This window comes from Magallana gigas, chromosome 2 (assembly GCF_963853765.1).
Source record: "Magallana gigas chromosome 2, xbMagGiga1.1, whole genome shotgun sequence".
NCBI lineage: Eukaryota > Metazoa > Mollusca > Bivalvia > Ostreida > Ostreidae > Magallana > Magallana gigas.
In genome coordinates, this window is record NC_088854.1 from 36,313,637 (window position 1) to 36,334,923 (window position 21,287).

General features: G+C 33.4%; 2 protein-coding genes and 1 long non-coding RNA gene across 5 annotated transcripts; 1 reads left to right on the plus strand and 2 right to left on the minus strand.

The window, feature by feature from the left end:
* Nucleotides 1-437: 437 nt before the first annotated feature.
* Nucleotides 438-1,379, minus strand: LOC136272974 (uncharacterized). Of its 2 annotated transcripts, XR_010711077.1 has the most exons (3): nt 1,243-1,379; nt 951-1,068; nt 438-536 (listed from the first exon to the last, which is right to left on the minus strand). It is a non-coding gene; the product is annotated as an uncharacterized lncRNA (long non-coding RNA). The 2 variants fall into 2 exon arrangements; XR_010711076.1 differs by having other exon boundaries at nt 438-1,068.
* A 5,610-nt stretch (nt 1,380-6,989) lies between these two features.
* Nucleotides 6,990-21,204, minus strand: LOC105317654 (large ribosomal subunit protein uL6). The gene is made up of 5 exons (XM_034446382.2): nt 21,174-21,204; nt 18,853-18,900; nt 15,177-15,382; nt 8,839-9,049; nt 6,990-7,128 (listed from the first exon to the last, which is right to left on the minus strand). The coding sequence occupies exons 2-5, from the start codon at nt 18,896-18,898 to the stop codon at nt 7,025-7,027; spliced, it is 567 nt and encodes a 188-aa protein (XP_034302273.1). The 5' UTR covers nt 18,899-18,900; nt 21,174-21,204; the 3' UTR covers nt 6,990-7,024.
* On the plus strand, nt 9,834-15,383 carry LOC105348339 (clumping factor B). 2 transcript variants are annotated; one of them, XR_010711080.1, is made up of 6 exons: nt 9,834-11,931; nt 12,053-12,171; nt 12,683-12,786; nt 12,947-13,109; nt 13,230-13,339; nt 13,475-15,383. XR_010711080.1 is itself a non-coding variant. In XM_066076365.1 (6 exons), exons 5-6 carry the CDS (start codon nt 13,244-13,246, stop codon nt 13,781-13,783), a joined length of 405 nt encoding a protein of 134 aa, XP_065932437.1. In that variant the 5' UTR covers nt 9,868-11,931; nt 12,053-12,171; nt 12,683-12,786; nt 12,947-13,109; nt 13,230-13,243; the 3' UTR covers nt 13,784-15,383. The 2 variants fall into 2 exon arrangements, 1 of the variants encoding a protein (XP_065932437.1); XM_066076365.1 differs by having other exon boundaries at nt 9,868-11,931.
* Nucleotides 21,205-21,287: the final 83 nt, after the last annotated feature.

A 21,287-nucleotide genomic window follows, 5' to 3' on the forward strand; every position in this document is an offset into this window, starting at 1 on the left:
CAAAATAAGTCTGCAGCTGCGCAGTTCTACGGCTGTTCTAAGTGATTAAAAAAACCATTGTTTTGTTCTTGTATGCGTAATTCGATAAATACTACGTCACAACATGAAGGCGCCCCATACGACCTTGCATGTAAATAATTAATTTTCCAATTATCAAATTAAATCTATTCAAAGAGGTATAGCGCACTTAAGGTGGATCTCTACACCAAATAAGTTTAGGAGATTTTTGTTGCATGCATTTGTTACTAATACTCGGCACAATATTCAACAATAATAGACCTCAAAATACAATACTCTATTTTCTAAAGAATTTTTAAAATATCAGTCTGGTTCCAGATAACCCCTTATTTATCAAATGTTTAAACATTTCTGTTTTAAAATTCTTATGAAAGTGAAATGTCATTAAGTTTAGAAATAAAAGACAAAATCATCATGAATGAAGTTTGTATGATTTTTATTGGAATCCACATAAATATGAAACTTAAATATAAAAAATTTCTTTTAAGGCAAACTGCTGGACAAAATCCCACAAAAACCTGAAAATATAAACAATATTCATTGGTTAATAGGATGAAAAAAAGAAATTGAATGAAATTGAAAATTTAAAGAAAATACTGAATTATTGCAAAAATCTTGGTATGAAAGATCCTGTTTAAGAGTTGTCTTTCTTTATTTTACATGGTCTCAAATATCTTGGGACCATTTTTTGATTAATAAAATTCACGATGAAAAATTTAAAAGAAGGAACAAGTCTATGCTTAATATGTACATGTGTATATATAAGATTTGTAGTGCTTATGATAATATTTGAAGATGAAAAGTTATATTTTTGATGAACGCATTATATATATTTAACTATTCAAAACAAAATATTAGTAGTGAAATTGTCTTTTACTTTTTTATATACAATAGCAATTATAAACAACAACCATACGCATATTTATACATACATTAGATGTCCATAGTGATACACAAGTACGTGTGGAAATGAAAAACATGCTCCTTTTCAGAATTCTGTCCTTCCCTCAACGGGCTTCCACTGCTATTGCTACATGTACCTAGCTTTATCTATTTAAATCAAAATACATTAGTTTAATGTCTAAGTTTCAATGCAAGTAGTTTACTGCAAATGTTTTACATTTGGGAAATTGGGATTAATTCAAGAGATCGTACTTCGGTACTTTCGTTAAAATATATTCATCGTACATATATAGTTTAAGTGAAAATATGATATCTGCTTACCTATATCGATAATCCGTCACAAATGTATGATCGTCTGTTGTAGATGACATGACTAAAATGTATTGCCAATAGCGATGAAACAGTAAATTATTTAAATTCCACGTTTTCCATACAAAACAGCTGATAATCAATGTTAGTTGAAAGTTTTAAACAGGAAGAAAATTGACATACTTATAAGCGTTTTGGTGACTATTCCTATATCATCTCCCTCGTTCAATTTAACGGTGTATAGCTATTTTGTACCACGACAAAATATTATCAATCCGGAACAAAATGGCGTTTCGAACGGATGTCAGACATGTTGTGACGATGTAGCCTTCCACCTTAATACACAATTTCGTCTAAAATATAACACTTTTGCAAACAGCGGATATTTTCAATTTTATACAAACGCAAATTACACAATTACCATGCTCTTAGAGTCTTAACTATCTTGACTATTTGAGTCACTTTAAACCAAAGACATCCGATTAAAATTATGTTCTAGGTATTGAATTAATTTTGGTTTAACGCAGTCTTCGTACCGAATAAGAGAAATATTTCAATTAGTGACTATTCTAATATATAAGGAATAAGGAATCATTCTTTGAGTATTATGAGGCATAATTTAGTCGGGCGTGATCAAGTCCGAAGGGCTTTATGATAGATTTGATCACGCCCCGACCGAAATTATCACCTCATAATATTCAAAGAATGATTCCTTATTACTTATATTTATATAATTTTAAACCATCTTACGATTAGGCCTAAATATTTAAATATAAATAAGCAAACCCCGCTGGCGCTTCAATTTGGCTTTATGAGTTATATAGTACAAAATCGATACGTAGTATTATCACAGGCAAAGACACAGGAATATGTAAATATAATCATTTATCACATGCTTATCTCAATATGCGGTGGATATCACTCGTAAGATACATTTTTGATATTACACTATGTGTTCTTAAGCGACGTGGTGACGTCATAATTTAAAAAAAACCCGTAGGTTTAGGTGGTTGATTGACGTAGAATGAAAAAATAAATAATTAGTTCAGTTGAAATTTAATGTTTTTAATTATTTGTCATAAATTCAAAGAAAGATGTTCGGAAATAAAATGTTTGTTTGTTAAACTTCAAGGAACTTTTTTTTCATGCGTAAAGTTGTTGACGTCTTGTATAGATGATGTGTTGTGCGGCTCACAATAACAATGTTTACAGAAAAAATTGAGATTAAAAAAATACTTGGTAAAACATGTGATAAATAGAATCTCTTATGATTTGCGATGGTATATGATTTTTATCCAACTCGTTGTGTGTTTTCTATAGAAAACACACAACGAGTTGGATAAAAATCATATACCATTGCAAATCATGAGAGATCCTATATACATTGTATGTATATAACCATATATATCTATATTACTATATTAAAATAATAGACTAGATTATTTGGACTTTTATACCGATAAATCGGAAGAGTACTGCCTTTTGTTTTATATATTTTAAACATCATTGGTACTTGAAGATTACCAATTTGTTTTTTTTTTCTCAATTAAGCTTCGCTAATTAAAATTCAGTGAAAATTCCTTAAAAAGTCCCGAAAATTAATTGGATTTTTTGGATTTTACAATCTAGCGCGTGCGCAATACATTCACGCTAACGGGATCTTTAGTTTATGTTTCCACAATATCATATTCGCATCAATAAACTCAGAAACGATAATACAAATACGTGTAAATTTTCATTGGAAATTTAATTGCTATATATTCTGTTCATATATATTTAAATATAATTTCTAATGAGAGAAATTATAAAATAACAAATATACATAACTACCTAGTACTTACTTTTGTCATTGTGATGGCAAAAAAATATTTGATTTCATGCATAAAATTCACAATATATTTCTTAGGAGAGTGAATATATAATATATAGAATGTTTTATCGTTAAAATGACGACAAAATTTACGATAGAATGCGTTCCGTTATTGTCTCTGTAGCAAAGAAAATACGTGTACGTTGTTGAAAAAGTGTTGAATTTTTACATTATATGGATAAATTTTTTAGATGAAAGGTATTTACAGACAGTCTCAAAATGGTTTATTATGATTAATTTGACTGTTAATTTCCATGCAACTTCATTAATTTTCTCCAAAATTGTTTCGGGGCGATTCTGCAATTTTCTAGCTGTTACATTACGGGTATATTGGAGGCATTCTAACTGCCCATGGTGAGGGCCTTTCCTAAGACACAGTTAGATTAGATTTATTCTAACTAAGGAAAGTGTAGTGAAATTTAGTGCATTGCTTTGTTAAGTAAATGTCAACAATATGGTGTGTCGATGTTTCTATTTCGTAAATGTCCGACATGCAATGCTATGTCAACCCTTGCACGCACGGGTCAAAGTCTAGTAAATATTTAAAATTGTTAGATTGTTGACTAGTGGTAACGCGGAGGTCTTTTTTTTAGTCCCCTACCGGTTTCACCGGAGGGGACTATAGCTTTCCTCTGCGTCCGTCAGTCCGTCTTGTCTGTCTGTCCGTCCGTCTGACCCACTTCAGTTTTCCACGCTTTTTTTCTTCATGCGTTTGAGGAATAACATGAAATTTGCTGGACAGCTTCAAAATGTCAAACTACAGATCAAGTTTACATTTTTGTAGCGTCTGGTTGACATATTTTCGAAAAATTTAATTTTTTATATTCCAATTTCTTAATGTTCGGGTTCGGTGTGTAACGAATAAACGAGGAAAGTATGTAGTCAGTAATAATATTGTGCATTACTTGGACCATTCCTTTTATTGTTTCTAACAAAACAAATAAGTTCTCTAAAAAAGTTTCAAGCATTGTGTTGTTAATTTAATCGAAAGGGTTTTTTGTATAATTGCAATTGGGTTCGTTATCGGGTTGGTCTTTTGATTCGGGGTACAGAAGACGGTAAGAATGATATTCTACATAACAGTGCATAGTCCGAAATATCTGACGTTTTTCTGGCTTTTTTAACGATTTTGATATTTACTTGCCAGGAAAACGTCAGATATTTTCCTGGCAAGTATATATCAAAATCGTTAAAAAAGCCAGAAAAACGTCAGATATTTCGGACTAAACAGTGCATTGTTTCCACAAATTTCTACAAACCGGTAGGGGACGTGTATTGTTTATGCAATGCTCTCAGAATGCTTGTTTATTTTAGGGTCGCTGCAGGATCGATTCCACCAGGTAGTAACTCTTTTTTTATTTAAATGAAGCATGATAAAAATAGTTTAAATTACATGTATCTAATCGGCTGGATTTTTAAAAGAAATCATATCTTTTTTAAATCAGCCCAAGTATGAGCACACCCACTATAAACAAATCCCTTCAATAACACCGTCAGGTATTCTACATGTATATACAATTGTGCACTTAAATTCAAATGCATTTTGTTTGAAGTAATTATACACAGGCGTTTTATATATAAATTTCTCGATGCAGGTTTCCCGAATTCATGACAAATCAGTTGTTACAGACACCATTATGAAGGCAGTATCATTGTTTCAAAAATATAATTGCGACAGGTACCTAAAGCTATATTTAGTAACAGACACTTTCCGTCCAGACAGAGTTGTAGGCGAAGTAATAGAAAAGGCAAATGTGTTCGGAATGTTTTTTTTTCGTTGCTAAGTATGTAATAAATCCAGAGGTGCTCGAATGAAAGTTCACGAGGCTTCCCCGAGATTTGTTTGGTCCTGTGAAAATTCGAGCGGAAGTATAAGTGTTCGGATAATATTCACAAAATACGCATGAACTGGTCGTTTTTTCACATTATATCCCACTTTGATTTATGTTAAAACATGAAAAAGCATAAAATAGTATAGTCTATTTCACTATTGATGCTATTACTAGGTCAGAGGGGATCGCTTCTAAGCATGTTTTTGTTGCAACAGCAGAAAAAAACCTTATATTTTCTATTGTAACATTTATTTTCTAGAACTCATTTTATCCACCAATTAATGAATACAAAGTTTAAAATCGATAAAAACCTATTTGACTACATGTACTTAAATTCTAGGAAATAGACTATAAACACGAGGCACGATTTTTACTGCGAAACTGAAACGGTCAAATAAAACCACGTTCATACAATAACATGGCAGGGCTGCTATTTTTTCAAAAGAGCGGCTCACATACAATTCGGCCCGGTTTATATCAGCCAGTACCGGAAGTACGTTTCCAGATTTATTTTTTTGCGTACTGTGTCATCAAAAAGTGGAGTATAGAGCCACCTTAAGCTTTAAATAATAATTATTTACATGACTATATAATAAATCATTTACCATACATTTAGTTTTTTAATTCATGGTTTACATATTTACAATATCTCTCTAAGCGTTGCGTATACTAAAATATTGAATTCTAAATGAATAAAACATGACTTGTTTATCTCGGACATATATGATTATATGTACATTTTGAAAATTAAGGCATTAATTCTGTATAATACCGTCCAAAAGTTTTGAGGTACATCAAATTGAACTTAAATCAAACTTTTAAATAATAATTATCACACTAAATATAGTTCATTGCGGTTGAAAAGGCTCCAAAGTAAATACTGTTAAACGTATTATATTTGGCGTGTACGATACTTTTGCGGAACCTAGTTTTTGAACAAGTTGGCGTAGATTTGAATTAGCGTATTCTTGAATGTGACTATTCTTATGCGTACATGTATATGCATGGCATTTAGCGATGTACTTGGTTTAGCGGAAGTCGCATTCCGCCAAGAGCGCTAATTATAATACACAGCCAAATGTAGCACGTTTGCTTGATGTCAATGTATCAACGTATCAATTGATACGTCTGTTTCAATTCCTCGCTGAATCATATTAAAACAATTATTGATGTTTTTCTATCAATACGATGATTTATCTACCTATACTCTGTCCCGAGTTTTTGCTTCCACCACTTTTCGCTTGATATTTCGATAATAATAAATACCTTTGTGGTCAAACTACGTTCATCCATTTATAAGAAAAATGTCCAGATTATCTGTTCTGAAACGCCCCCTCTACCGCTTCAGGTTTCAATACACATCCCAAATTAGAAAGTCTACGGGGATTTTGCATTGCATCAGCCACTAAAAAGCCCGGATGATAACGTTGAAAACTTGCGCGGTGTCCCGAGTACTTCCGGATGGAGAAAAGATGTAAACATTTCCCATTCTAAATCTCCGTAAGAATTTTGTTTTCCTTCCTGTAAACGTTTAGGAGTTAAATGGGATAATTTATCAATTGAAGATATCTTGGATATTTTCCAATTCATTGATTTAAACTGTACTTCTTTCACAGGTATGTGTATTTTAAATTCCCAAAAAAGTGATGGAAGCAACAACTTGGGACAGACTATAAAAAGTACAATATTCACCGAGCCGAAGTAAATTAAGTACTTCTAGGGTGGCAAATCATCGTACTGACCTCAAAATCAATTATTTCTGACCTGCTGTCCTCTAATTCCTCAAGAGACGCTCATTGTCAAAATCATAAAATCAGCTGTTGTGTGAAACTAAAAGCCAAATTACTGAACAGTTAACCATGATTAGATCCCGCCTTCATAAAGCGAAGATTGTCCTATACTGTCCAAAGTCCAAGGCCTCGTTATAACGGCATATTCCATTGTAGAGGTCAATCCAACCTTGCTATATGACGTACAACTCTAAGTTGCACTTTAAAAATTTCTTTTTCTTGAATTATTTTTAATTTATCAGTTGTTGAGAGAAATATAACATAACATGGTTTTATTTTATTTTATTTTCTATGCAGTTCTTTTAATCAGAGGGTACAACTGTGGTCTTCTCTGACACATAAATACCATCCAAGAATTTTCGGATATCCTTGTTTTTCACTGTTGTGGACTGCTGGATCAAAGCAGCTGAAATATAAAGATTACGTTAATATACACACAACTGAGATTTCAGTGAACATTATAAGTCTATTGCTCTCATACACAAATTTATACCCTTACATTTTTGTGTCTTTGTCCTTGATAAACCACACAAATCCAAAGCTCAATAGTTCGATACAATAATTGGCATATGGCCTGAAATGGGTGTGTTCAATAACATTGTGCAATCTGTGGTAATACACAGTCTGCACTTTGTGTACACTGCCAAAATTAATACAGTTGAACAGTGGAATATGAGTCGAAAGTGATCACTTATGTATTCCTGTAATAAATTCCTTCATCATTTTCAAAATATCTAAATCAGAGATTAGGAATCAAAATGCACAAGAGCAACATCGCTATCTGATTTGCAGTTCTCAGGAAATTATATATAATTTTTTTTACCCTTTCCTTTTTCTTATAAATGTGTGCGAGCAGTAGTGGAAGGTAACCGATATGTCTAAAAGCAACAACTTTGCTGAAAGAATTTCCATACACTTGGTTGTACATGCCACTGTTCAATTAAAATTATAAACAAGAGATGTTTGTGAAACACTTAAGCCGCCTCCCTTGGACATACATTAAAGGGCAGTAAATACATGTAAATGAAATAAATCTTTTGAACTTCAAATCAATAGGGGTCATTTACTATCTGAGATGAAGATCTGTTATGAAAATTCAGGGCAACTAGAGTCAAAACATAGTTCGAAGCATAAACCATCTTTGGTTCCAACTTTATTATATGTCTTTTAGAATTAAAATATGGAGGCTTGCGAAGAGAAGAGGATGTAGGCTATGCCTGTCCACTTCTCAAATGAGTATAAGACGTACATAGAATGTTCTATCGTTAAAATGACAGATGTCCTGTGGACCCAGTTTAATTAATGCTAAGATTATTCTTTTTCTCTGAGCATCAAACTAGTATATGACATGCCTAAATTCCATAATATATATGATAGTATGACATGCCTACGCTAAAATGTTTTAGAATTATAGGCTGCACAAATCTTCACAACATCTTCGGCAAAATGCCCGCCTCCCTTGAAGATATCCAAGAAGAAAATATGTATGAAGAAAATAAGCATGTGCAACCCGTGAAGAAACTGCAATTAATTGGAATTTGTAAGTTAAGGGGCAAAACTGTCAAAAATGCTTGATCATACCAAAAATTGAACTTGACCTAGGTATATTTCATTTCAAATTAAGCGCAACTTCTGCAAAGAAAACGAACTGATACTGTTGGTGGACTGACCATCCGACAAATAGACAGACGGACAGCAGCAAAACAATATGCCCTTCCTTTTTAGAAGAAGACATAAATATTTTTCAAAATTTTCTCCACATATTCGTATATTTGAACATTGAGCCCCTTTCGTTGTTTCGGTTTTTTTTAAAGAGATTTTTCTTTACTAGTTTCTATGTCAAAATTCAACCCTGAACAGTTGCCCCACACTACCCCTGGAGATCAGTGATTTGAACAAACTTGAATTTACACCCGAGGATGCTTCCACACAGGTTTCAGCATTTTTTGGACAAATGGTTTTTAAGCTGAAGAATTTTAAATCTATTCTCTATTTACTTTTTTTTATTTGTAAAAATTCCCCCCCCCCCCACCCCCAAAAAAATATAGCCCCACCCTACTCTGGGGATTTATGATCTAAACAAACTTGCAAAGTCACCAAGAGATTTAACACATACCTGATGTAGACACAGCCTCTATGTCATTGCCCTCCAAAATGAACTCATCTTTCTGTGTAGATGGCTTTATGGACACCCCTGGCAACATGCCCACCTTCCTGACAAATTTTTCTCCCAAAAAGTTCCTAATCTCCACTGAACCTCCACCCTCTTGTACTGCACAGTTGATGGGGAAATGGGCATACACTGACCTCATTTTGTACAGAAAGCCCTGAAATAAAATGGAAAGTTACAGTATGCTGCTCCTTGTGTTCAGATTGATTAACAATTCTTCCTCAAAATTATAATAGACTTGATTTAAAATTCTTCCTCAAAATTATGATAGACTAAGTTCTGCCCATATGAATTTGTAGATTACACTTTAAACAAGAGGCCCAGAGGCCACATTGCTCACCTGAGCAACAAAAGCCTAACTCTGATCAAATCAGCATTACAGTATTAAAATAAAAAATATCTTGACAACTAAGGCCATCAGTTTAGTTTTGGCATAGGAAGAAGAACGTTGTTTTACCTCAAATGCATAAAGTAGGAGAGTTCCTTCATCTTGTACTATATTATAACTAGAACTGTCCTAATGGGACTAATTATAATACCCCCGCATGGCTAATTTCAAATGGGACAAATACTTGAATTGAATAATGAAGGATTGTGACACACAAATAAAAAAATTATTGTAAAAAAAAAATCAGTGAATAAAGAAAATAAGAGGCCCAATGGGCCACATCGTTCACCTGAGCAACACCAGCTTTATATGGGCGTTCATAGGATATTGATATGGCCTCTCGGTAGATTAACCAAAAATGAATATCCAATTTTAAACTCATTTTTGCATAGACTTAATCTCTGACATATTTACCTTTATGGAATACCATTTTTACCGAAAATAAGATCATATGCATTAGTGCAATATAAATAACTCAATTTTCAGTTGCTGTTCACTGTTAACTTCCAGTTCTCTTTATTTTAGCCCCCCCCCCCCCCCCCCCCAATCACTTTATAAAACGATTAAAATACACGAGAGCATAAACTTACCTTTTCTCCTTCCACTACCTACTAGTTATTTTATTTTAAAAAATCCTATATGTGAAAGAAGAAAAGTGTACCTCAATGCACCAGAATGAATGCGCTCAATTTCTCTAATAAAAAACATTGAAAAATTTAATTGGCCTTCTCCATTATAAACAATTGTCGTTTACCAGGCATAAATTCATTTCGTATGACATTTCATATCCTTACTCACTTGACTGATGAATAAACTTAACTGAAAAATGTTGTCACATATGTTAAAGAGCTATAATTCAAATCAATGTATTGGCAGGCATGTCGCTCTTTTGTACCAAGGCCCACCTATTTAATCGTTTATCAAAAAACAACAATTGTCTACACATATGATTTTCCCTTGCAATAACTTTTTAAGAACAACGATAATGCTTTTATCCTCATAATAATAATGTGTCAGGACTATGGAAACTGTTTCAAAGACTTAGTTTATATTTGTGCTCTAAAAACTATCAAAAATTTGTGTAGATTATATGCAAATCATCATTAAGGAAGGGGCACCAACATCAGTTGCATTTTACTCATATAATTATACACCTACTTTCAGGTTTAAAGGACAAAGCACAGTGTGCGAAATTAACGGTAGACTGATAGACAAAATCTATAGAAAATACGCCCGGTCTATAGTAACGTGAATAAACGTAGACTGAATTGTCTATAGCATGAACGCAGCCCTTTTGGCAAGTCATTTAAATGTTTTATCAAATACAGTTTAAGTACATTGCGATAAGAAACTGAACGTCATTGCCATGTGTGCTATTTAAACTCTTTCAAAGTATTTCATGTCTTTTTTCGACAAATTGCAATATGTCCAAGGCGCTAGACCTGAATAAAAACAAAATCCGGTTAGTGAGGAATCTAAAGAAACAGATAGTAAAGAAAAGAAAAGAGTTAGGTCATTTAAAAGCCACTGGAAACATGACCGAAAATGGCTTGCATATATTTCAGAAAATGACAAAATGTATTGTTTCGAATGCAAAAAGTTCTGGGAAAAGACGATTGAAAGTTTGAATCCCCAGGCAAGAGCATGGATAACAGGTACAAACAATTTCAAAATAGACACTCTTAAAACACATGAGCAGTCGAAGTATCATGAAGAGGCCCATAGGGTAGCTACTTCTAAACAGAAAGACCTCTCCTCGTCACATGCAGCAATAGCACCGAGAAAATTGAATGAAGCTAATCTAATGAAAGTTTCAGTAAGATTCAGAAATGCACATGCAGTTTCCAAATTAGACAAATCGTTCAAAGACTATGTATGGCTGTGCAAACTTGATAAAGCTAAAGGGTTAGACATAGGTACAATATATGATAATGATAAAGCAGGGCGAGTATTTACTAAGTACATAGCACAGGCAGAAACCACTAAAACAGTGTCTTTGTTGGAAAATGCTAAATTTTACTCATTGACTATAGATGGGGCAACAGATTCTGGAGTGACGGAGTAGGAGTCTTTATATATTCATACTTGTGTTGAGGGAGAGAGAAAACAGCGGTTTCTTCAGTTCCTAAATCCTAAATCAACATCGTCACAAGACATTTTTGATTCAGTTGTAGCATGTCTTTCAGAATATCATATTGACACAAAGAAGATCATTGGAATAACAACAGACGGGGCTTCAAACATGATGGTTTATGTGCTCTTGTTAAGAATCTTTCAACTAATATGATAGCAATCCATTGCTTAGCTCACAGATTAGAGTTGGGGGGGTTAAAGATGCTATTAAAAGAGTCAACAGTAAACTGTATGATAGGGCTATGACATTGCTTATACTAATTCTACAAAAAGAGCCCTAAACAGAAACAGAACTTAAAAACACTTCTCAGATTTTAGACATGAAATGTGTTATTCCTACTCGGGTTGGAGGCACAAGATGGGTGCCACATACAATGAAATCAATAAACATTTTCCAAAGAAGTTACAATGCTGTTATGACACATTTAAAAAATGCATTCCACAAGAATCCAAAAGCAGAGGGATTGGCAAAGCTAGCTGGTGATGCAGGTGTTGTTGGCTTCTTGCTCATACTGAAGGTATGTTAATTATCTGCAAGAAGTTTCAAAATGTATTTTATTTATCAATCAGACATTACAAATTTGATTGTGCTCTTAATTTTAATTGTATAGTTATTACGTCACTTTAAACTGTTTACAGGATGTGCTGACCCCAGTTTCAAAGTTACCCATGTATCTCCAACGTGAAGATACAACTTTAGGAGATGCCGTGTGTATGGTGGATTCTACCCTGCAACTCCTATCCACTGAATCTATTATGTAAGTTTATTTCTATGCATTATATAGTTTCTGGTAAATCTACTATTAATGTAATCATATTTAATGGTTTATAAAATCTGTGTTATTCAATATTGCAGTGTAGGGGAAGATTCTTTGTAGAGAAAAAACATTTTCTAACAAACAGTTAAAAGGAAAAGCAACTGCATCACATGATGGATTTGTCAATGCTGTTCAGAACTGTTTGTCACAGATTCTCCCAAAAAAGTGAAGTTGTAGCTTGTAGCTTGTACAGAATGCTTCAGCTTTTCGATTTGGCCTACTCTGAAAAAAATGTGATTACTGGTGATTCATTTTTTCTTGTATTTGTTTTGTTGAGTTTGATATGTTTCAGTGACACAGTTCTTTGTTGAATATTCTTGATGTTGGAATTCCTTTTCAGTTCTTGTTCATTTCCTTTGAATGACTAATACCAAGCTAAAGGTTGATCAATTTGACATACATAAATATCATATATGCAACAATAATTACTGTCTGTTGTTTGATTTTTAAGAGTTTGGAAGGACAGACATTTCTCAACTTCAGTCTCCATATCACAGAGGAAAAGGATGATGTTCTTATGGAATGGCAGCTTCTCAAGATGTTACTTTATCAAAGGTACTATTGTTTAGTACATAAAAATTAATTTGCCATGATTGATCTATTTAACTATCAAATTAAAATCAATGCTAATTTTTTTTTTTTTATACATGTAAATGATTCATTTCTAAAACAGTTTTGCCAAAAGATTTTCATTGATTATAATCATATTTTACAGGTATGGAAAGGAAGTGTCCAGCCTGGGATGGAAGCAAGTTAATCTGGCTTTCAAGAATCATAGTGTGGCTAACATTTTGAATATGGCAGATTTGGTGCTAAGTCTTCCTCCAACACCTGTATTCAATGAGAGGTCATTCTCTCATATGAAACTGATAAAAATGGTAATAAATGTACTGCAATATATCATTCACACAAGTAATTCAGACATAAACACATAAATTTTGTTACATTTATTAAATGTTAAATTGATCACATTTGATTATTTTTTTTTTATAAATTAGATAAAAGGTCAGGAATGTCCTCAAAAACTTTGTCAGAATTGATGACCATAAAAACCGAGTCCCCTGCAATAGACAACTTTGACCCCACTGAAGCTGTGAATCTTTGGATGGTGTGTAATCAAGCTATTAGTAAATTTATTGAAGTTTCACAAGCTGAGTTTTAAAGTTTGTTAACATGATGTTACTTTAATCATCACTAAATAATAATGTCTCATTACTGTTAAAAATATAAATCTATTAAATAGCTTAATCCATCAGGGAGAAAGCGTAGACCAAATTTCTGCAGAGGCAAACAGCTTCAATCTGGGGCACAAAAAAGAAAAAGAAATCCAGAGACAGAAAATGACACCACAACAGTGGCAGAAAAGGACACCTCAACAGAGGTAGAAAAGGACACCACAGCAAAGACAGGAAAGGATACATCAGCAGAAATGGATGACCCAGAAGACACCCAGGATATTGAATCTGAATATGAAGAAGACACAGAAACTGACAGTGACATAGAGGCGGACTCTGATGTTGAGCAAAGTGAAAAGGAAAATAATAGGATGTGAATGCAAGAAATGGAAAGTGAGATGGAATTTGAATAATTCAAAATGAAATCATAGAATGTTAATGCAAAAGATGGAAATTGAAATGTAATTTGAATAATTCAAAATTGAAATCTCGATCTCTCGCATTAACATTCTATATGAATATATTCAAAACAAGTGAAAAGCTGTCAATGTGACAGCAAACCGGGTTTTCTTTTATGTAAACTGTATCCATAATCCATGTCAACCCTTATCCAGTGAAATGGAGTACCCTACATGTATATGCAACATTTTGCCAAAAAATGACTAAGTTCAAAAGCTAGTATTTTTTTTATAAATTATCGGAAATCAAAATCCTAGCAATATGCACACCTCTGATATATGTACAATTGATCTGCAAAAGAACAACTTCCTATCTTGAGAACTGTAGGAGGAGTTATCCGTACAATGAGGGTACCCTATATGCAATATTTTGCCAAAAAATGACTAAGTTCAAAAGCTGGTATTTTTTTTCATAAATTATCGGAAATCAAAATCCTAGCAATATGCACACCTCTGATATATGTACAATTGATCTGCAAAAGAACAACTTCCTATCTTGAGAACTGTAGGAGGAGTTATCCGTACAATGAGGGTACCCTATATGCAATATTTTGCCAAAAAATGACTAAGTTCAAAAGCTGGTATTTTTTCCATAAATTATCGGAAATCAAAATCCTAGCAATATGCACACCTCTGATATATGTACAATTGATCTGCAAAAGAACAACTTCCTATCTTGAGAACTGTAGGAGGAGTTATCCGTACAATGAGGGTACCCTATATGCAATATTTTGCCAAAAAATGACTAAGTTCAAAAGCTGGTATTTTTTCCATAAATTATCGGAAATCAAAATCCTAGCAATATGCACACCTCTGATATATGTACAATTGATCTGCAAAAGAACAACTTCCTATCTTGAAAACTGTAGGAGGAGTTATCCGTACAATGAGGGTACCCTTTTGGCAGCCGCCCGCCCGCCCGCCCGCCATTTTCACCATTTTAATAACCGGATTTTTCCGTTGGAAAACCCGGTTAATAAAATCCACAATTAGAATCTTTGTTGTTGTTTGGTCTATAGTAAATGAGCCAGGTCTATAGATTTTGAAAATGTTGTAGACCGATTGTCTATGGTACAAAAAAGTTAATTTCGCACACTGAAAGCAAGTGTTTTGTCCCTTTTCTGAGACAGCAATAATTTATTGCTCCAGAGGTACACAAGTCTGAAGAATCAATAAATAAGTTTGCTTCAGAATCCAATTACTTTCTCAACAATTTTCTGGTTTGGATTTTAACTAGCCAGATCAACTACTTCCAACTGAGACAATTCCTACTTGTCCAGACCAATTCTATGCTAGCCTTTATTTTACTCACCTTGGTAACCCCCTTGATCATGTTCTCTATGTGACTGCACACAGTCCTTACAGCAGCCAGCTCCTTGTGTTTGCCAAACCATTTCTCTACCATGACAGTGTTCTTGCCAACCATGGTGATATCTACAGCCAAGTGACGGAAGGTTCTTGTTAAAGTTCCTCGAGGTCCTTTGATGATTACCTTCCTTGCCTTAACACTGGCAGACACTGCAAATAGTACATAACAAATCAACAGATATAAGTGTATCATTTTTAACAATTTTTATCTACATCAGAGCAACAAGTCACATTTACATTCAGATTGCTAAACGCATGGTCACATGAAAGTATACAAGAAATGGTTTGAAGTTTCATTCTTACATCAGACTAACTGACATATCAGTTTAACGGTTATTAGATTAGAACCATTTTAACAAGACCTTGGCCTTCAGTAAGATGTAGCTATCTACTTCTTGCGTTAAACCAAGTAAAAAATTACGCTGTTTCAAGCAAAATATGCACCCAATAAGCCATACAATTCTTGTTGATTTCAAAGAGCCATGGCTGAGTGGCTAGCAATATAATAGATATGCCTAGGTCACATTCTGTTTGACACAACTACCGTAAGTCCAAGGTCTTGTTAAAATGGTTCTAAGTGGAACCCTCTGTACTTGTAAGTGTTAACATTGATTTGCTTTAGGTATTGAAAATTTGAACAAACTTGAATCTTCACTACCTGAGGATGCTTGTTCCCATGTTAAAGCTTTTCTGGCCAATTGGTTTTTGAGAAGAAGATTTTTCTCTATATATTTCTATGTAAAAATTAGACCCCACATTGTGGCCCCACCCTACCCCCGGGGATCGAGGTTTGAACAAACTTGAATCTTCACTACCTGAGGATGCTTCCACACAAGTTACAGATTTTCTGGCCATTTGGTTCTTGAGATGAAGATTTTTCAAGATTTTTATCTAAATATTCCTATGTAAAAATTAGATCCCTAATTGTGGCCCCACCTTACCCACGGGGATAATGATTTCAACAAACTTGAATCTACCCTACTTGAAGATGCTTCCATGTTAATTACAGCTTTTCTGGCCAATTGGTTTTTGAGAAGAAGATTTTTAAAAATACTAAATTTTTTTTTAAATGATTCTTAATTATCTCACTTTAAAAGAGGACGTGGCCCTTCATTTAACAAACTTGAATTCCTTTCACCTAAGGATGCTTTGGGCCAAGTTTGGTTGAAATTGGCGCAGTGGTTCTGGAGAAGAAGTCGAAAATGTAAAAAGTTTACAGATGGATGGATGGACAGACAGACGGACACCAGACAAAAAGTGATCAGAAAAGCTCACTTGAGGTTCAGCTCAGGTGAGCTAATATCAAATAGAAAAGATCTGTTAAAAATAAGAACTTAAACCAGTTTATCCAACCAATGTTACAAACAAACATGGCACTAGCCTGTTTACACAACAAAGAATTGTGTCATGTGGTGGCATTAGGGGGGAAAGAGTTTAACGAGGCCGGGTCTAATTTGTTCTGCCCTAGATTTTTGGATGAAACTTTTTACATGAATTTCTACTGATATAATTATTATTTTAAGATTAAAAAATAAGACATTTACCGCACCGTTTGTTTAGGGGGTCATCTCAAAGTTTGTTAATCTTTAACATAGGACCCTATGGGATTTTGCTTGAAATGTATCAATTTTTCATATTTTTTTTTTTTTTTTTTACATTTTTTCAAAACTTCTGCCCTAGGGATTTCTTTTTCTGTTCTACTTAGGCCAGCATTTTTTGAAATTTCGATTTACAAACCCGCCGACCCTATTTTTTTAAAAGTTCAAATAAAAATAAAAGGACCTAAACTAGCTATTAATTTTATTTTTTCCTCCGACCCGAAATTTCCTTTCTGGTAAAAATAAAAATAATGTTGATGCAATCACGTAGCCTATGTGTAGTCTGAATTATTGTTGTTCATGCATTTATTAAAAAGACCAAGTTCTTTCCGATCAAGTCACAGGCACTAGAAGTCACAAAAAAAAAAACACCATTGGGCCTACTCCTGTTTGCTTTCGTCCAACCCTACAATTTACGACCCTTTTAAGTTTTGTGATCGGCAACTTAGCCAGAATTTCCTCAAGATAGAGAAGTTGAAGTCTTTTTCTATCACAATTCCGTAAATTAAAAATAAAAAATCTCCTTGGCAAGAAAATGATAAGGTACTTATTTAAAAAACATTTTTGCAAAATACATTCTAAAATAATCATAATTTAACCGTTTGGAAATAGATCCTCTACATAACGGTTGTAAGTGGGTCATAGGGTTGGACTAATAACCCTAAACACACTGAACACAGGAGTCTTATGAATGATTTTATTTGTCATTAAGCTAACAAAATAACGAAACATTTCCTTTATTAAAGGTATAATTACATAAATAAATAAAATTTTAAAAATTAGTTCGTCTTTTTTAAATAAAAAAACTTGTTTTATTTTTTACTGACATTTATGGACATGCTTCTAATCCAATTTATTTTCAGTAACAATATTTGTGAATAGCATTGTTAACTTAATCAAATAAATGATTTCTCAAACTTCTTCCTATTTTTCTGCAAGGAAGGAGTGAAAACTCCCTTAATTTTTTTGGTTTTAATGTATATGTACCATATGTACTTGTATATATATAAAAAAAACCTTCGTTTTTATACATGCATATACAATATATTAACACAAATTTTCAGTGCCCATGGATAAAATATGTTATGATAAGAACATCATCAACAACCAAAATTACTTATATATTTAAAAAATGGCAGCTCCTGGACATGTGTTCTTATTTTAAAAATAAAAAAAATATTGTTGAAAAATTGTTTTATTTTTATTTTTTTTCTCGACGGACAAATTTTTCAGTTTTATTTTTATTTTTTTTCCCTCCTCCTACCCAAATAATTTGAAAAATATTTCGTAAATCTAAAAATAAAAAAATGCTGGCCTTATTAAAGTTATTGCTAAAAGGCATCAAATGGTCAAATAAAAAAAAACTTTTACCTCCTGGTTTGTTCCAGGGGTCTTATCAAAGTTGATTTTTGTATGCCCTATTTCCCAGATTCGTCAGATAATGGCTATTTTTTATTTGACAAAGGCGGAAAAGGTGATCTATATAGTATTATCAAAACATTCAGACATATTTAAGTAATAAACAAATATATAACATCATATATTAAGGGTCATTAATATAAAATACATGGTAACTGTCTTGAAATATATGAATTAAGCTATATTTAGGCGGGTTAAGAAAACGTGACAGAGGGCTAGGCTTGCTGAACCCTCTTCTCGTTTTCGACCCGAGCCCAAATATAGCTTATACTTCGAGACATTAATGTTTATTCCACAATATAACATTATTTTTACGCATCAAACGAGATATTTTCAACAATTTTCGCTGAATATCTGCAGTTGAAACTATCACGCCATGGCGTCAACCAAGCAAAAAGATGACGTCACAATACAAATGAAACGCTGCACGAAAGCGTGCGTACTCGGCCTCGTTAAACGAAAAGTTGTTGTATGCGTGCTCAAGGGCAACCCCAACATTTAGGAGTTGCAGGTTTTGCAGTCGCTGGATCAATTTACAATCCTTAATGAACATTTTTCTCTAAAGCAAGTTATATATCCCCTAAATATGAAAATCTGACATACCTCCCTTAGGGATTTTCACCGTCTGACTGGTGTGCAATTCCTTCATTTCTACAAACAGAAACAAATGAACTATATCACACAGGGCTCTCTGATCAAACACATTGTGACAACTATACTAATTGAGTGGTGACTGGTCAATGATAATAAGCAAGAAGAGATATTTTAGCTTAAGAAAATGAAACTCTTTAATACAATTATGAAAGGATTGGAATATGCATCAATGATTTTAGGCAAAGTTTAATGTTATGTGCTAGTGAAAATACTAAAATAATTGTAATTTTTATAAAAAATGTGATGAAAATATGATTGTAAACAATGATATTTTGACTGTAAATATAAAAGATGAGCTGATTAGCTTGATTTAGTTTTGATATAATTTTGGGGTACAATTAATTTATAAATCATGAGATAATTGAATGCAGTAATTTGGATATCTTCAAACAAATTTAATGTTGTCCATTTTAAGGTCGCCATAGAGTTTCCTACATGCACATTTGATAACTTTTGTTAACATGCAAGAGTAATAAATCATATTGCAAAAATTATCAATTCTTCTCACTCTTTCAAGGCAGGTATAATATAATGAAGTCAATTAAAAACAACAACAAGGGTACCGGTATGCGGAGCATCCCCTCGCAACATTAATTATTGTGCGTAGGATGCATTATCTAGGAATATACAGTTATGTAAATTTAATTGAGGAGACCAAATTGTACTAACCCTCCATTACTACAAAAAGTTTTTTTTTTTTACCTGTACTAAATTTTAATCCAAACAAGAGATGTTTGTAAAACACTTCCTAGGGCCATAACTCTGTCAAAAATTGCTCGATCGCACCCAAAATCAAACTTGACCTAGATATTATTTAGATAAACCTGTATACTAAATTTCATATCAACATGTGCAACCTCTGCGAAGAAAATGAGGGGAAACTGCAAATAACTGGAATTTTTCTACTTCCAAGGGCCATAACTCTGTCGAAAATTGCTCGATCATACCCAATATCAAACTTGACCTAAATATTATCATGATAAACCTGTATATTAAACTTCATTTCAATATGTTCATCCTCTGCAAAGAAAATAATTGAAAATTGCAAATAACTGGAAACATCCTAGGGACATAACTCTCTCGAAAATTGCTCGATCGTACCCAATATCCAACTTGACCTAAATATTAACATGATAAACCTGTATACTAAATTTCATTTCAATATGTTCATCCTCTGCGAAGAAAATGAGCGGAAACTGTTGGTGGACCGACCGACAGACAGCACCAAAGCAAAATGTCCTCCCTTCTTCAAAGGGGGGCATAATAACACCCAGGAACATTTACAGCACCACCAAATCTGTACCTTCGGAACCCGTCAAGTGATAGAAAGAATAATCTTACCGTGACCAGGCTACACTCAGGTCACAGTAAGAATTTGTCCCATATACTTGCAATGTAGCAGCAGCGAAGCGGGTCTGCTTTGAGATGATTTTAAGTCTGATAAAAATAATCAGCAGGGGTAAAACACATTTTTATACTTTACAAACCTTTTTGAACATGCATATGTAGTGAAGTCCACAAAATATCGAGTCGCACCAAGGTATTTTGTTAATATACACGTTTGAATATGCCGGCCATTTTGTTGGAAATCGCACTTGGAATGTCTTGGATTTGATAATATCATAAACATGACGACCGTAGACAGCAAATTTTCAAATGTGATGTTGAAAGTGGCATTGATTTTGTTACAAAAACAGCTAATGTGGTAAAATTGGATTATAAAAGAGCAATATTGTAGGTATTTGAGACCATTCATATGAAAATTTCGGCGAGACCCAGTGCGATATAATTTTTTAATTTGCTACGAAGCGAATATATGGGACAAATTCTATCGTTAAACCGGGTCCGTAGGACATCTGTCATTTTGACGACAGAACATTCTATCTAGTCAATCGACTGTACAGGATCTACACAAGACCTACACAAAAAACTTTAACCAGTTCAGGATGCCAACGCCGGGGATAAGGCATAAGCCCCCCCCCCCCCGGACTTCGTCTCGGTGCGCTAAAAATTGCAATATAATAGTAAATTTGCTGAAATGACTGATGACAGTGAATCAAAGGCAAGAACATGTAAACAATGATACGGTATACAACTCCAGCCCAGGAAAGACGAAATTACTCTTAAGAAGCACTTCTAGCTGGTTAAATTCTACCAATATTACGAAATTGATATTTCTACATTGTGATATAATAACAAAGAAAGTTAAAATATTTATTGATGATCTAGATTTTGGTCGATTGAAACACGAATATTATTTCATGTCGTACCTATATGGTATGGTAACCGGAAAAGGACTCATTTTAGAATTTTGAACCCGATCTAAAACAGTATGTATAAAATATTCTATATAATCATCTTCAAAAAATAATTCATGAAGATTT